The 15,669-nt window shown below is 39.4% G+C and overlaps 1 protein-coding gene across 3 annotated transcripts in view; it reads right to left on the bottom strand.

Moving 5' to 3' along the window:
- MAP7 (microtubule associated protein 7) overlaps positions 1-15,669 on the bottom strand; it is a 181,837-nt gene that overhangs the window by 41,034 nt on the left and 125,134 nt on the right. For all 3 annotated transcript variants that reach the window (XM_023513523.1, XM_023513524.1, XM_023513522.1), the window contains one exon: positions 14,102-14,179. In XM_023513523.1, coding sequence (XP_023369291.1) covers positions 14,102-14,179 — 78 coding nt within the window. The remainder of the gene's footprint in view (positions 1-14,101; positions 14,180-15,669) is intronic.

Raw genomic sequence — 15,669 nt, 5'->3', positions numbered from 1 at the left:
GCCGGTTGAGCTATAGGCGCCGAGCCAATATTAATTATTATTCTTGCTTTTGTCATAATTTCAATTCCGAAAGTTAAAGGTAATCCTTAAGGTTATATCATAAATAACAATAGGGCTAACCAATGTAATATTAATAATAATTAGACTAAAGAACTGGACTTTTAAATGTTACCCCAAATAACATTCTGGAAGGAAGAATATGTCTTTATCAAAACTTTTATTGAGTTCCACTTCTCTTTTCTAGGCAGGGCAGAAATGCAGTGCCTTCTTTAAACATTTGTTTTTAAACAATCACATAGCAAACAGGCAAAAAGTGTTGAAATAGCAAACAAGACTCTATTATTATAGGGCACGCTGATGTGTGCTAAGGTTACTATTAAGCATAAGTCATGCAATCTTAAATTGAAAGATAACACATAAAAATTTCAATAAATTGAAGGTTAATTTATTCTAGATGTTTTAGTACTTTAAAATATTCCCTGTAGACAACAGATAATGTCAAGGTTGTATATTTTTTCACTAAGAAATCAGCATTTTGAATGCACAGAAAGATTCAACAATTGCTGCAGACCCAATTGTGTCCTCCACGCCCTGGTCCCACCTCCTGTCCAAATTCATATGCGGAAGCCCTCACTCCCAATGTGACTGTATTTGGAGACAGGGCCTTTAGTAGATAATTAAGATTAAATGGGGTCATAAGATTGTGCCCTAATCTGAGAGATTTGGGGGAAAGATAATGCAAGGAAAAAGTAGCTCTCTGCAAGGCAGAAAGAGTACCCATACCAAAAAATGAAAACAAAGTGTTTTTATATCTTGGACTTTGTAGCCTCCAGAACTGAGAAAAAAATAAATTTCTGTTGCTTAAGCCACCCAGTCTAAAATATTCTGTTATAGCACATTTGGCAGACAAATAAAACTTATTCAGTATTTAAATCAGTAACAAGCACTTAATTTCATAAAAAGGCAGCTCTATAAAAGAAAACAGTATGTTCAAAAAAGGAATCATAATGAATATTTTTATTCCTTTAAGGTATAATTTAACCTTGGCCTGTAGGATCCTATTATAAAATGAACTGAAACCCACTATAGCCCCTGGAACACTGGACATTAACAAGTCAGTTCCATGACTGTTATGGATGCTGACATCAAGGTATTTTAATGATACTGTAAGGGTGTATTAGTGTCACCCACAGGGGAAATCTATCAATCTGGACGGACTTCATTTAGAAACACACAGTGACTCTTTGTACTAAAGGGTATTGAAAATGAAATGTAGAGTGTTGTGGTATATAACGCATAGTTTCTGGCTTCGCTGGAACTTCAGCCCACCTCTAAGTCCTGCCACTTACTAGCTAAGTGGTTTTGTTTCTTCAAATTACTAATGCACCATCTTCTTGACAGGGTTGTTTTGTGGACCCACAGCAACACATAAAGCACTAAGCACAGTGCCATGCACATGGTAGGAATTTAATAAATGTAGATAATAATAGTGAATCTTCATGGCAGTCATAAAAATTCCTGTCCTATTGCTACAGAGAGCATGAAGCAAACAGGAAAAACAAATGTAGGACAGTGAACTCAGATAGTGTATTCATAGGGTGAGTCGACTGCCCCCTGCCTTATTCCCCCATGACATTCAATAATTTAGCACCCAGCCTGGTCCTTCTCTGAACAGGTTCTCTGTGGGGTTTTGTGGGGAGGGTGGTATGCATATTTTACTGTCCTATGAGGGAAAGACAAAAGTGACATTCAGAGAATAGAACAATGTGATTACTTAACTCCTAAAACATACAGACCTGTTATCTCAGTTTCATATTAGATAGGAAAGTGTCATTGGTAACACTGGGTAACAGAATAAGCCAATAACATCAGGAAGAGTCAGAAAATGACAACTGATAAGAGCATCTGAATTCTGTGTGATCTTGAGAAAATTAGCCACCTCTCTCACTTTTAAAATTAGAAAGACTGCACAAAACAGTCTCCAAGATCCTTTCCAATTAACTCCCATGAGACATTTCTGTTCTTACCTTTGAGGACATGTGTGGGATTACAAGTAGGTTTCCTTCTGCTTTGTATTTGAATGTCAATATATCAATCTTTAGGCTTTTATCTCAATAATTAGAATTATTATTGAGCACATATATTCAACAATGTGTTCACAGTAACATGAAAATGACATTTATTTGAATTAATTCTACAAAAGGGCAATCTAATGGTTTAACCTAGGTTCATCACATTTAGGAAGGGGGTGTAGGATGGAAAATAAGAGCACCCAAAGATGGAGAAGTAAAAATAATTTATAGGTCTTACCTTACAGCGTATGTGTAGGAAATATTAATTAGTTACATAATTGTGAAGAAACGAGAATGAAAAGGTAACCACTAACAGAATGGAAAAGTAGAGTACAACTTCCTAAATATTAAGGGGAAACCATGGAAGGATTAGTACTTGCATCAAACCAACCCCTACCTCCACACCACCATCCCTGTTTCCCATACAGAGCAAACAACAACAACAAAAAAAAGATGTGGGGGTGGAGGGACAAAGTTTAAAAATGAGCTAGAAGGGCTAAAAACAAGCTTACCAAAACTTTTAGAATGGATTAAGAACAAAAACATCCAGCTATGCTATTTAAAAAACAAACAAACCCAAAACCTAAAACAAAATGTCAAATAAAGCTCAAAAATAATGAGTAAACAGCTTTCAGGAGAACAAAATAGAAAATATAATAATATGTGAATATTACCATACAAAATTGCATTGAAGATCAAATGAGAAAAAAGACCCAAATAAGTTAAATAATGCTAAGATCTCACGGTCTAAAAGATACAGAGCTGGGATTTTAAGTTACTTTTGATTCTAAAGCTTATACTCTAAGTTGCTACACAACTCTGCCTGTATATTTACTTCTGCCTAGCTGAAATGTCCACCTGAATTATTTCCAGTCAGATTCCATCCCAAAACCTTATTCATTATTTCCACACTCTTTTCTACTCCAAACCAGAACTTGCTGTCTTCTGTATCCTGACAGATCCCTAACACCAAATGACCTAAGACGCTAATGACTTCAGAGTCCTTAATTTTTCCCTCATGGATGGTCCATCCAAATGCAACACATGCGAACAACTGACCCCATTGATTGTGTTAAATCAGAATGATTTTCACGTCCAGTGTACCCTCAACAATCTTTCTGCTACTACTTTATGCTCTCATCCCTTTCTCACTTCTTCTATATAGTCTTTTACCTCTTCAAATCTATCCTACACGCTAGTCTCAGAGACATCGTCTCACAAAACAGACCTCCCGCCATAGTCCTGCTTGGAGACTACTGTTAGTTCTCCTACTGCTCCCGGCCCAACTCCTTCAAGTGGCCACACCATCACACATCTTTACACACACCACCTTCTGTCCAGGACACCTCCCCCTCACCTGATAAACTTCTCTCAAGTCCTAGGTCAAAAGCCCCTCTCTGGGGAGCCTTCCCTGTTGACCACAGCACAGGGGCTGCAAGAGCTGGGTCCATTCCCACCCCCACCCCCCATGGCACTTCTGTGCTTTTGTTTGTCTGTGAATTCTTCCCCATGTTTGCAACGTCTAGCGCAGCAGATGGGAAACACAAGTATGAATAAAAGAACTGAAGAGAACTAAAGAGTTAAAGGACAGTGACTTCCCAGCACAGCGAGCGATTCACACTGGGCCTCAGTGATAATTCAAAGCCTTCTCAACTTGTCATTTAAACTGTTCAGTATAGAACTGTCTGGTGAGAAGTGTGAGGAAGCCTACGACACTGTGCCTCTTGCCCCCGAGGGGCCTCCTTACACAATAGACTGAGACGCTAGAACATGAAGCGCCTTCCTGATGTGTGGGCTGAGAGACTTGAGGTAAGAAAGCACTTCTATCTCAGGGCCAGGCTTTAAGGGGATGTTTAGCTTCTGTTAAAGTAATAGAGTTTTGCTAAACAGGGCGATGGTTGTCCCTGAAATCTTTCTGCCCCCAGTCCTACTCACTTTCAGGCCTCATAGAGTGTGGCCACTTTCTTCAGCTGTCTACTGGTGTCCCATCCCACCAGACAGGGAGGCACAAACACCCTCTATTATCTAATACTCCTTAGCTCAGATTGGCTTCTCCAATCCCAGACATCTAAGTCAGTGTTTGTGGAATCGCATGACCTCTCACCCTCACCATGTTGGTGAGATGTCCTCAGCTCTTGCTTTATGCTGACACCAAGTGATTTCCAACATTATCTTCACAGCCACTCTGTGAAGCAGACACTGCTATTAAACTTGTTTTATTGCCAGAAATCTCAGATACAGAGAAGTGAAGTAACTCTGATGTCTCACATCAACTAAGAGGTGGAGCTGCAATCCAGACTCTGGACTGCCTGACTCTGGGAGCAAACAACAAGGCACTGTGCTGAAAGGCATGAGTCGGAACGCCTGCCAAAGGCCAAAGCTCCTCCTTGGTCCTGGGAAAAGAGCTGGGAATCTGAACGTGAAGGTCCTGATCCTTCTCCTATCTGTTTATAAGATCTTTCACTTTTTAGGTTTTAAGAATGTTTTATCTTTACCCTTAAGGGCAAAGTAAATTTGGGAGAAAAGAAATAGCTGCTTAGTCACAATGATTCATTTTACCATAAGGCTTCGGCATCTGCTTACCTAACGCACACACAACAGCATTTATTCTTTCAATCCCGAGCCTGACTCATGATGCTGCTGTTCTGGTATGTGCTGATGATGTCCAAGTTCCTCCCACTATGGTGCGTGCAGATCCCTTAGCTGTTTATAACCTGCCTGATGCCTTATGAACTTTTGTACGTGACACACATATTCAGTAAATGACAACTTCAGAAGATCTGGATGTCAAGAATACCAAAATTTATCCACTAGACAACTGGATTAGAAAGACCTAAAGACCTTTTTGTTTTCCTGGATAGTTTCTACAGAGGAAAAATTCCTTGTTGAAACCAATGACTGTCCTAATCGAATAATGAGAAGTGTGAATTGGGGAGTTTCACAACTCTAACCACTGCTACAGCCTTATTAATTACTAAGTAATACTCACTTGTCTATCAGCATTTTTGAGATGAACATTCTAAACCAGGATGAATGACCACACTCTTTAATACTGCTGACTTTTGAGTTAACAACACATTGAGATTAGGGAGAGAAAAAATGCAAATAAGAAAGCTATGACTGGGGTCAGGTATGGTGGCTCACGCCTACAATCCCGCACTCTGGGAGGCCAAGGTGGGAGAACTGCCTGAGTTCAGGAGTTCAAGACCAGTCCCAGCTTGAGTTCAGGAGTTTGAGACCAGCCGGAACAAAAAGAGACTCTGTCTCCAATAAAAATAGAAAAACTAGTGGGAGGTTGTGGCAGACACCAGTAGTCCCAGCTACTCAGGAGGTTGAGGCAGAAGGATGCTTGAACCCCAGAGTTTCAGATTGCTATGAGCTAGGCTAAGGCTATGCATTCTAGCCCAGGTGACAGAGCAAAACTCTGCCTCAAAAAATAAAAAAAATGATTGGGAAGTTAAAGAAAACCTGATAAAATTCACAGAAAAATAGAATTTAACTGAAACTTATTCAAAGGTTAAAATACTTTTTATATTACCTTGTTCTTTCTAATCATTACATGATAAGAGCTCTTATGCAGCTTCAAATTCAACATAAGTGATCTAATTTATAGATTTATAAGCTCGAATTTTTCTTTAAGAGCTATGTTAGTCAATCATACATTTTTCTGATAATCTTTCATGATTTTATAGAATCTCAATTGGGAATTAAAGTCTGAATCGGGAATTCAAGATTCCCATAAAAATTTTTGTCTCAGAAAAAGAATGAATAATTAATGTTTACTGAGTGCCTAATATGTGCAAGGCACTTTACAAATTAAAGCATAATCAATACTTCCAACTTACTCTCTATCATCTTGAAAAAGGGGAGCCTTATCTCTCCTCAAACATAAAGCACTATTTCCCTGATAAACATTCCTTAAATATTCTTTTGAGCTTTTTTGTCAACATGCTGTAGGAATGTTGTATGAATAGTACATTCATGGCCACACTCTAGTATATTCATGTTGTATGAATAGTAAAATTCAAGGCACAACTACTGTATTTAATATATTATCTCTGTATTCGCATTACCTGAGAAAATGCAAGTAAGAATTTAATACTTGTTTGACTGAACTATTAATACCTGTTATAAGAGCAGGTATTACACGATCATTTGGTAATGTGTTAACTGATCTGCAATACCTGCTACATTCACCTCCACTTCTATTAAAATGCACAGACTCACCATTCATTTAACATTTAACCAAAAATTGTTGGACATTGTGTGCCAAGCTGTTCAAGGTATTGGGCTACAGAAATAAAAAGAACAAAACCCTTCCCTTATGGAGCTTATGGTCTAGTGGGGGTTGACAGGTAATACACAAATAAGTGAAGTAGACATGCTTAGATGCTGATAGTGCTCAGAGGAGAACAAGAAAGGAAGTTCTGCTTTGAGGGAAGGAGTTACGAAGCTGAGTAAGGTGTTCAGGGAAGGCCTCCCTGAGGAGGTGGCATTTCAATGAAACCTGAAGGAGAAGGGGACGTGAGCTGTGGGTTCTTAGGAAAAACGAGCTAGCGAGTGTACAGGCCCAGAGTCAGGAATGTGCCTATTCTGCTGAAGGAGCAGTGAGGAGGCCACTGGCTGGCACAGAGGGGGCAAAGGAAAGGACGTTCACAGGGGACGGGTGGGCCACTGTAAGGATTCTGTGAGAAGGGCACGCACTGGAAGGTGTGGAGCAGACGTGTGACATGTGGCAGGCCATATCCTACCTGGGTGGTTCTGGGCGCTCTGTTCAGAACAGACTGTGGGAATGGTCTGTTCTTAGATAATTTTCTATCTAAGTTAAATATGTGCTTTGTTGTATAGATTCTAAATGCTCTGTCCTAGTAATGGTTTCTGCAGAGAAATTATTGTAATAGTATCCAGGATCTATTCCATATTCATGTAGACAGAATTAATCTTAATTGATTTAATCAATGCCATGAAGTTTTCTCACAAAAGATGTCTGAAGTTGCTCCAACATTCACAATTTACTCTCTTGCTCTGTGTTATATGAGAGCCAACACAGCAACTGTGCATCTTTTTTTTTTTAAACTTTAAATCTTCTAATAGCCACATTTTTCTTCCTTTCAAAAAAATTTTCAGATATTATAGGGGTATACATGTTTTGGTTACCTAAAATGCTTTTGTACACTTTAAGTCAAATTTATTAAGTATGCCCTTCATCCACAATGTAAGCATTGTACCAGTTAGGCATGGATTTACCTCTGTCTACCTCTTTCCAACCTACTCAGTTTCTGCTAACTTTTACTTCCATATGTGCACATAAGTATAGATTGATTAGTTCCAATTTAGTGTTGAGTACATGCAGTATTCGTTTTTCCATTCTTGTGATAACTTCACTTAGAAGAATAGCCTCAAGTTGCATCCAGGTTGTTATAAAAGATATTAGATCACCATATTTTTATGGCTGAGTAGTAGTCCATGGTATAGATATGCTATCTTCTATTAATCCATTCGTGTACTGATGGGCACTTGGGTTGGTTCCACATCTTTGCAATTGTGAATTGTGTTGCTATAAACATTTGAGTCCAAGTGTCTTTTTTTCCCTTTAGGTAAATACCTAATAGTGGGATTGCTGGATCAAATGGTAGGTCTACTTTTAGTTCTTTGAGGTATCTCCATAAACTTTCCATAGAGGTTGTACTAGTTTGCAGTCTCATCAACAGTGTGTGTCTCTGCATCCACACCAACATCTGTTGCTTTAAGACTTTTTGATAAGAGCTATTCTCACTGGAGTTAGGTGGTTTTAATTTGCATTTCTCTGATGATTACAGATGTTGAGCATTTTCTGATGAGTTAGGCCATTAGACTATCTTTATCTGAAAAGTTTCTATTCCTGGATTTTGCCCACTTTTAGTGGGGTTGTTTTTTTCTTGCTGATTTGCTTGAATTCTTTGTAGGTTCTGATAGTTAGCCCTTTACTGGATGTATAGCATGCAAATATTTCTCTCATTCTACCAGCTGTCTATTTATTCTAATGATTGTATCCTGAGCTATGAAGAATCTTTTTAATTTGATCAGGTCCCATTTGTTTATTTTTGTTATTGCTATGATTGCTCTTGGGGTCTTCTCCATAAATTCTTTCCCTAGGCTAATATCTGTAGAGTTTTCTCTACATTTTCTTCTATGATTCTTATAGGTTAAGAATCATGTCTTAGGGTTTAAGTCTTTCATCCATTGTGAATTAATTTTTGTTGAGTGGTGAGAGATGTGAATCTTGTTACAGGTTTTTACATGTGGCTATCCAGTTTCCCAGCACCATTTATTGAATAGGGATTCTTTCCTCCAGGATATGGTTTTGTCTTCTTTGTCTAAGTTCAGATGGGAATATGAGGATGATTTCATGTATGAGTCCTGACCCACAGGTCTACGTCTCTGTTTTTGTGCCTGTGCATCTTTTTTTTTTTGAGACAGAGCCTCAAGCTGTCACCCTGGGTAGAATGCAATGGCGTCACAGTTCATAGCAACCTCCAACTCCTGGGCTTAAGTGAGCCTCTTGCCTCAGCCTCCCAAGTAGCTGGGACTATAGGCACCTGCCACAAGGCCCGGCTATTTTTTGGTTGTAGTTGTCGTTGTTGTTTGGCAGGCCCGGGCTGGATTCGAACCCACCGACTCTGGTGTATATGGCTGGCGCTTTAGCTGCTTGAGCTACTGGCACCAAGCCTGTGCATCTTTTTTGAGGAAGGAGAATAGCCTTCCTCCATGTGACAGCTAGATACAAGTCCAGAAATGTCAAAAAATCCATCACCCTTATCTAAAGCATAGGTCTCTCTCTACTTAATGGCATCGCCACCTGTTGAAGAATTTTAATATGGATTTGAGGTGATCCTGTCCACATGTATACCAAAAACATACTTAAAAAGCTAACACGGCAGAATAAAAAGGGTCTACTCACTATTCCATCTTTCTAGATTCTCTCAATTACTTCCTTAAACTAAATCATCACAAAGTATTTTATTTTTTATTTATTCATCTATTTTTGAGCTAGAGTGTTACTTTGGCGCCCTCGCTAGAGTGCCATGTTATTATAACTCACAGTAGACAGAGTTCTTGGGCTTGATCCTCTTGACTCAGTTTTTCTATTTTTAGTAGAGACAAGGTCTTGCTATTGCTCAGTCTAGTCTCAAACTCCTGAGCTCAAGCAATCCACCCACCTTGGTCTCCCAGAGTGCTAGGATTATAGGTGTGAGCCACTGCACCTGGCCCACAATGTATTTTAAATTGACAGTCTATAAAATAAGTGACATACATTATCAATGATAGTGGGTACACAACAAAAAGTACAACTACTGTACTGATTTACTACTAAACGGGATAGCATATAAAGAAGTATTTAGGACACTGCCTGGCCCAAAGTTAATACTCAGTAAACATTATCTGGCATTTTTGTTATTTAATTGAAGCCTGTAGAGTAAGGAAAATCAGCAAAAGTTTATTACATGTTTGTTTTACACAGCACTATGCCATGTACTGGAATACAAATTAGAGATCACAGTCATACTCTTGAAGACACTTAAATAAACAGGCAAAAATTCAGTAGAGTATACAATATCACTATAACATCAGCTAAAATATGACAGCTGTGTAAGATACCATACAGTGAGAAAATGAAAGAATTTCCAAAAGGGGAAAGCTCACGAATACTGCCTAGGAAGGCTTTATTTATTTATTTAATTGTTTGGGATTCATTGAGGGTACAAAGAATTAGGTTATCCTGATGGCATTTGTTAGGTAAAGTCTGTCATCCTAGGAAGGCTTTAAAGAGAAAGACTGGCACTAATGGCGACAGTTGGAGGTATGAAAAACAGCACAGCAGTTTCAGTGATTAAGATAAAGATTTCTTAAGGCCTGGACTAGTACAATGGTAGAGGCAGCAAATGCAAGACTCCAGATCTAAAATTTATTTTATTTTATTTTTTTTTGAGACAGAGCCTCAAGCTATCTCCCTGGGTAGAGTGCTGTGGCATCACGCTCACAGCAACCTCCAACTCTTGTGCTCAAGCAAGTCTCCTGCCTCAGCCTCCCAAGTAGCTGGGACTACAGGCGCCCGCCACAACGCCCGGCCATTTTTTGATTGCAGCCATCATTGTTGTTTGGCGGGCCTGGGCTGGGGATTTGAACCTGCCACTTTAGGTGTATGTGGCTGGCACCTTAGCTGCTTGAGCCACAGGCACCGAGCCTAAAATTTGTTTTGAACATAAGAGTCAAATGTGACTCTTTGTGATTAAATGGATTTTGAGATAGTATATGTCAATTTTACTTCTATAACTGGGCTTATGACAGTTGAAGCTCTAAATTAAGAGTCCAGAATGACCACTGGTAGCTCCAAGTGGCCCAACAGGCTGGGGTAGAGACGAGTCAGTGGACAGTATTGGGCCAGCTGAGGAAGGCAGAATATTTTATTTTGCAAAAGATCCAATAGTTAAGACTGCCAGCTAGAAAGAACCTATTATCCCCAATAAAGTATCAAAAATAGTTGAAAGAAGTCATTCCTTGAGGTCCAAAAAATATTGGTCCAATTGACTGGGACACAGAAATTACCAAGATGAGTCGGTTTTGATAATAAACAATTTACTTGTACAGAAGCTGAGTTTCAGACAGTATGTGGATCCCATGTTAATAGGAGAATTGTACCATGAGAACAAATGAGGTATTTCCTCCCGAGGAAAAAACAAAATTAAAGCCTAAAAGTCAGAGAGTGAAAGTGATGCAGAAGTCAAGAGAGAGAAGCTTGAAGGAATGGAAGCAGATGAACAGGGTGGTCGAGGTGACTCCTCAAAGCTTTTAAGGCAGAAAAATGAAGCTTCCTAAGTATATGTGCCCAACCAAACCGACAGAACAGTCTCATGCAGGAAGAATAGTGTCTGATTTTGTGAAAAACTGAAGAATAATGTAGAAAGAGCAGGTCACATGATATAATCCTACCATAAAAGCATTAAGGCATGACTCAGAGATGGAATCCACAGCAAGCCATTAGTAGGTCCTCCCAGTGTGCGGGAGTACAAACATGCTGTGCCCCAGAAACAAAACAATCAGACCTTTATTCTCCCTCTCCATCCCTACCTACCTTCCTTTTTAAAATATGAGAATTAAAAAATTTTAATGATTTCAATGCTAATTTTAACCTATCTCTAACAGGAAATAACCAATTTCACTGGTTATTCATTTAAAATTATGCTTTGTTGGAATTTATGAAAACAGTCTCAACTTTTTTTTTTTAACTTAAAAACCTTTAAACTTTGAAAATTCAGTAACAGTTGACATTATTAATCATTTTTTTATTTTCAAATTAAGCACAGTCCAAAGATTTCCTATTAAATAATAGCCTTTAAAAAAAATTCCTTTTTAAAAATATTCTATCACCATCATAGCTTCTGCAAAGCACAGTTTATAGGTGGTTGGCCAGTTATGTCCTTTGATTTTTTTTTTTTTTTTTTTTTGAGACAAGAGTCTCAAGTTATCGCCCTAGGTAGAGTGCCTTGGCATCATAGCTCACAGAAACACAAACTCTTGGGCTTAAGGCATTTCTTGCCTTAGCCTCCCAAGTAGGTGGGACAACAGGTGCCTGCCACAATGCCCGGCTATTTTATTGTTGCAGTTGTCACTGTTGTCTAGCAGGCCTGCACCAGGTTCCAACTCACCACCCTTGGTGTATGTGGCTGGTGCCCTGCTGACTCAGCTACAAGCATCGCATGATGTTTTTTTAGTACCAATGATTTTTTTTTTTTTTGAGACAGAGCCTCAAGCTGTCCCCCTGGGTAGAGTGCTGTGGCATCACAGCTCACAGCAACCTCCAACTCTTGGGCTCAAGTGAGTCTCCTGCCTCCGCCTCCCAAGCAGCTGGGACCACAGGCACCCGCCACAATGCCCCGCTATTTTTTGGTTGCAGCTATGGTTGTTTGGTGGGCCCAGGCTGGATTCGAACCCACCACCTTAGGTGTATGTGGCTGGCACCTTAGGTACTTTAGCCACAGGTGCCATGCCAGTATCAATGATTTTTTAAGAAATCACCCATACAGCTTAAATTAGATGCCAGATTTTAGATAACTTTTTAACAAATATATATACACGTATATATATTTGCATAGATGTTTATTCATATATTTATGAAGAGTGAAAGGAACTTCTCAATACTTAGTTCTGACTATGATGATTTAAGTGGAAAAAAAAACAGGCAAAAGGCATTTCTTTAAAATGTAATGAAAATGATAACAATGCAAAGGAAAAAATTATGAAGATATGCATCTTTTAGGGAGAATCTGCAGGCTCAAAGCCACATCTTATACCTTTATAGTATAAGTGGTAAAATAACTTTTGTTTCTCCAGCATATTTCTGCTTTCCACAAACTACTAAAGCTTGGCTTTGAGAGATAAAAAAACTCAAATGGAAAGGTTATGAGTTAAATATAGAGACACTACTTCACGATGGGACTTAAACCAGAAAAGGATGGTCTCCTGACCCAGGTGGAACTCCTTTTACTCAAGCAGCTGCGAATCTGCTCTGTATTTCCAAGGAAACATCTAAGTGTGAGACCCACACAACTGGGATGGAGACATAAGCGCTAAACTTTGGATGGATCCAAAAAGAGGGCAAATAACAGCTGCCCCAGAGCAAGAGTCTGTTTCTTTGCTCATCTCCTTCTTCTGAGTCAGCAACTCTCTCCCTTGCCCCGTCTTTCTCAGTTCTAGCCCACTTGTCAAAGCAAACTCACTAGGGAGGAGCAGTGGACACCTTCACTGGAGGAAAGGGGCGAGCTGATGGCCTGCTTTCCACCTGCCTGTCAGGGACAGGGAACTTCAGGCCTGGGTGGAAACTCTGGGCACAGAAAATAAGCAGAGAGTGTTCATTTCCAGTCAATCCTTGAAATTTGTGACTAACTAACCTTGGAAGAAAAAGAAATAACCTCATATGCCCATTACGGCCCAGGATAGAAACAGGCCTGTGTTGAAAGAATGAAAACAATGGCAACAGACTTTTGAAAACCAGTCCCCCCTAAACGTCATAAATTTGGGCTCCAGAAATAAGAATAATACAAGGGATGGGATATAGGGGTTGGGTCCCTCAATTGAAACATTAACTCTTACAAAATGCAGTACAACTTTAGAGGTTATGGGTCATCTGCTGGGAAGAATTTAGCAATCTAAGTTAAGTCTTAGTTTTAAAATTCCCAGACACTCTGGCCACACTGAAACGTGCTGACCAAGTTTTGCAGGTAGATTATGGAGCAGAGGAGGAGTATCCTACTTTAGCAACTTTGTATAAACGAACATCTAAGTCAAGGAGGCGCTGGCACCTGCCTCCTTGCCCAATGTTCCAGAAGACAATTACCGTACAACCTGAGTGCTCTACTCTCAGCTTCTGGCTGAGCTAGTCCTGTGATCCAGATTTCCAGGTGATTGTATGGCAAATACTGCAGTTGCTAACCTTTCACAAAGGCTTTTAGGTAACAAGAGAAAAATCAAACACCTCAGCACTAGAGCATATGCCTTCCTGGCAGCATGCTGGTAGCATCTGTCTATAAATTCAACAGTAAGCATTATTTGAACACACAGGGCAGTTACGTGCCCTAGCAATGTATACTCTCATAACTTTTAACATAAAAACGAACCATGTGCTTACTGTCCTTGTGTTTTCTCTGCAGCAAAATTTCAGCTACACCATCGCTACAATCATATATATATTCCTTCCAATGCCCCATTAAACTATGACTATAATATAATAAGGAGTAAAAATGACCCTAATCCTGGCGAGAGTTTTTTGTTACTTACAACTTAGCTCTATGTTTACACTGTACCACATGTTAAATTCTGCTCCATAACCCACCTGCAAAACTCATAAATGTATGCAAGATAGCACAGTTACTATAGTGATGTCCATTTGCTTAATGTTAAGTGTCAATTATCCTTGAGATACAAAAGTAAGATTTCAACTAGAGTGTCCCTGAATGATCAAAGCAGGGCCATGGATGCAGGGCCTGGGATACCTAGCTGTTTTTCCCGTTCCTCACGTCGCTCCCGGGCTAGCCGCTGCCGGTCATCAACCCGTAGCACAGGTGGAGGGTCTGAAAATGAGATAAAAAATGTAAGATGAAGAGTGGGTTAAGGAAAGGAAAGATATACATTGATAAACATCCTTTTGTCCAGTAAATCTGAAGAACGGATATTGTTACATGTCTTATAATAATTAGACACCTGACTATAGTTGCAGTAACAGCTCCAACTGTTAATAGTTAGTAACAGCTTTTCTGGGAATTTCCAAGCATTTTTTCTTCTATTTAAAAACACCGTGTAAAATCATTCTGGCTATTTTCAAGAGAACAGATGTTTGCCAGGTAGAGGTGAAGCTCTGGAGTCAGAGAGTCATGCCCAGTTTCTGCTCTGTCACTCACTTGCCATGGAAATTTGGCCAAGTTACCCACCTCTCTCAAGAGGTGATGTGGGCTTTTATTCCCTATAAAATGAGGATAAAATAGAACTGATCTCCCATTACAGTGATAATGAATGTTAATATTATATAATGCCTGGCACACACAAATTCCAGTAAGTGAATTCATTCACTTAATACATACAGAATGTGTGCCAGGCAGTGTATATACATAGAAGACAGTAGTCAACAAAAAAGACAAAACTTTAGCCTTCAAGGGATTCACGTGCTAATTGGAAAGAATTTAATAAACAGGATAAATAAGTAAAACAAATAGGATAAAAAAAAAGAGGAAATACATAGAATGTTAGACTGAGATAAATGCTAAAGAGAGAACAAATCAACGAAGGGGATTATGACATATCAGGAAAAGGATGCTTGTATTTTTAGATTGGGCTTAAGGAAATCTTCCCTGTAAGAACTTCTATATGTAAATACGTGATGGAAGTAAGGAAGCTAGCTGTTCACATCGTCCATAGTAAGTCAGTGCAAAGGCCCTGAGGTTGCGAATCCTTACCTAATGTGTCCAAAAATGGCAGGGAGATCTAAGAGACTAGAAGAGAATGAGGTCGGCAAGCAATGGGGCTGGAGACATGAGGGTGAGGCCATGGGGCTCACTGGTCATAGTGAGGACCTTGGATTATACTCTGAGTGACATGAGGTGGGAGGTCCAGCAGGTACATTTGGAGACTCAGCCTGCCTGTTGCTATATAAAAACAACATACTAATGACCCCATAATAATTAAACTTAAAATCAGGTTTTTCTTTCTACTAAACCGACATTACATTTTTAGAACCTTATGTTAAAAACGGGAACCTAATATAACTACATTAGAGATGACATGGTAGTGCTTCATCAACAAATTTAAAGGCCTTGCGTCCCAAATGTCTCTTAAACTTCATAGAATTTGTACATTTAAGGGAAATAAAAACTAAATAAAAGCCCATTAGGAACCTATAAACCAGGCAGTGTGGATGATAAGCAAGACCAGATGATGATATGTTAAACTTTTCCTTTGCTTTTAGGTATGGCTTTTTAAGAACATAAGATGGGGCTCGGCGCCTGTGGCTCAAGCGGCTAAGGCGCCAGCCACATACACCTAAGGTGGCGGGTTCGAATCCCCAGCC

This window comes from Otolemur garnettii, unplaced genomic scaffold (genome assembly GCF_000181295.1).
Source record: "Otolemur garnettii isolate 467f Iridium unplaced genomic scaffold, OtoGar3 scaffold00042, whole genome shotgun sequence".
Lineage (NCBI taxonomy): Eukaryota > Metazoa > Chordata > Mammalia > Primates > Galagidae > Otolemur > Otolemur garnettii.
The sequence above is the reverse complement of the archived record's forward strand: the minus strand, read 5'-3'. Positions and strand labels throughout refer to the sequence as shown.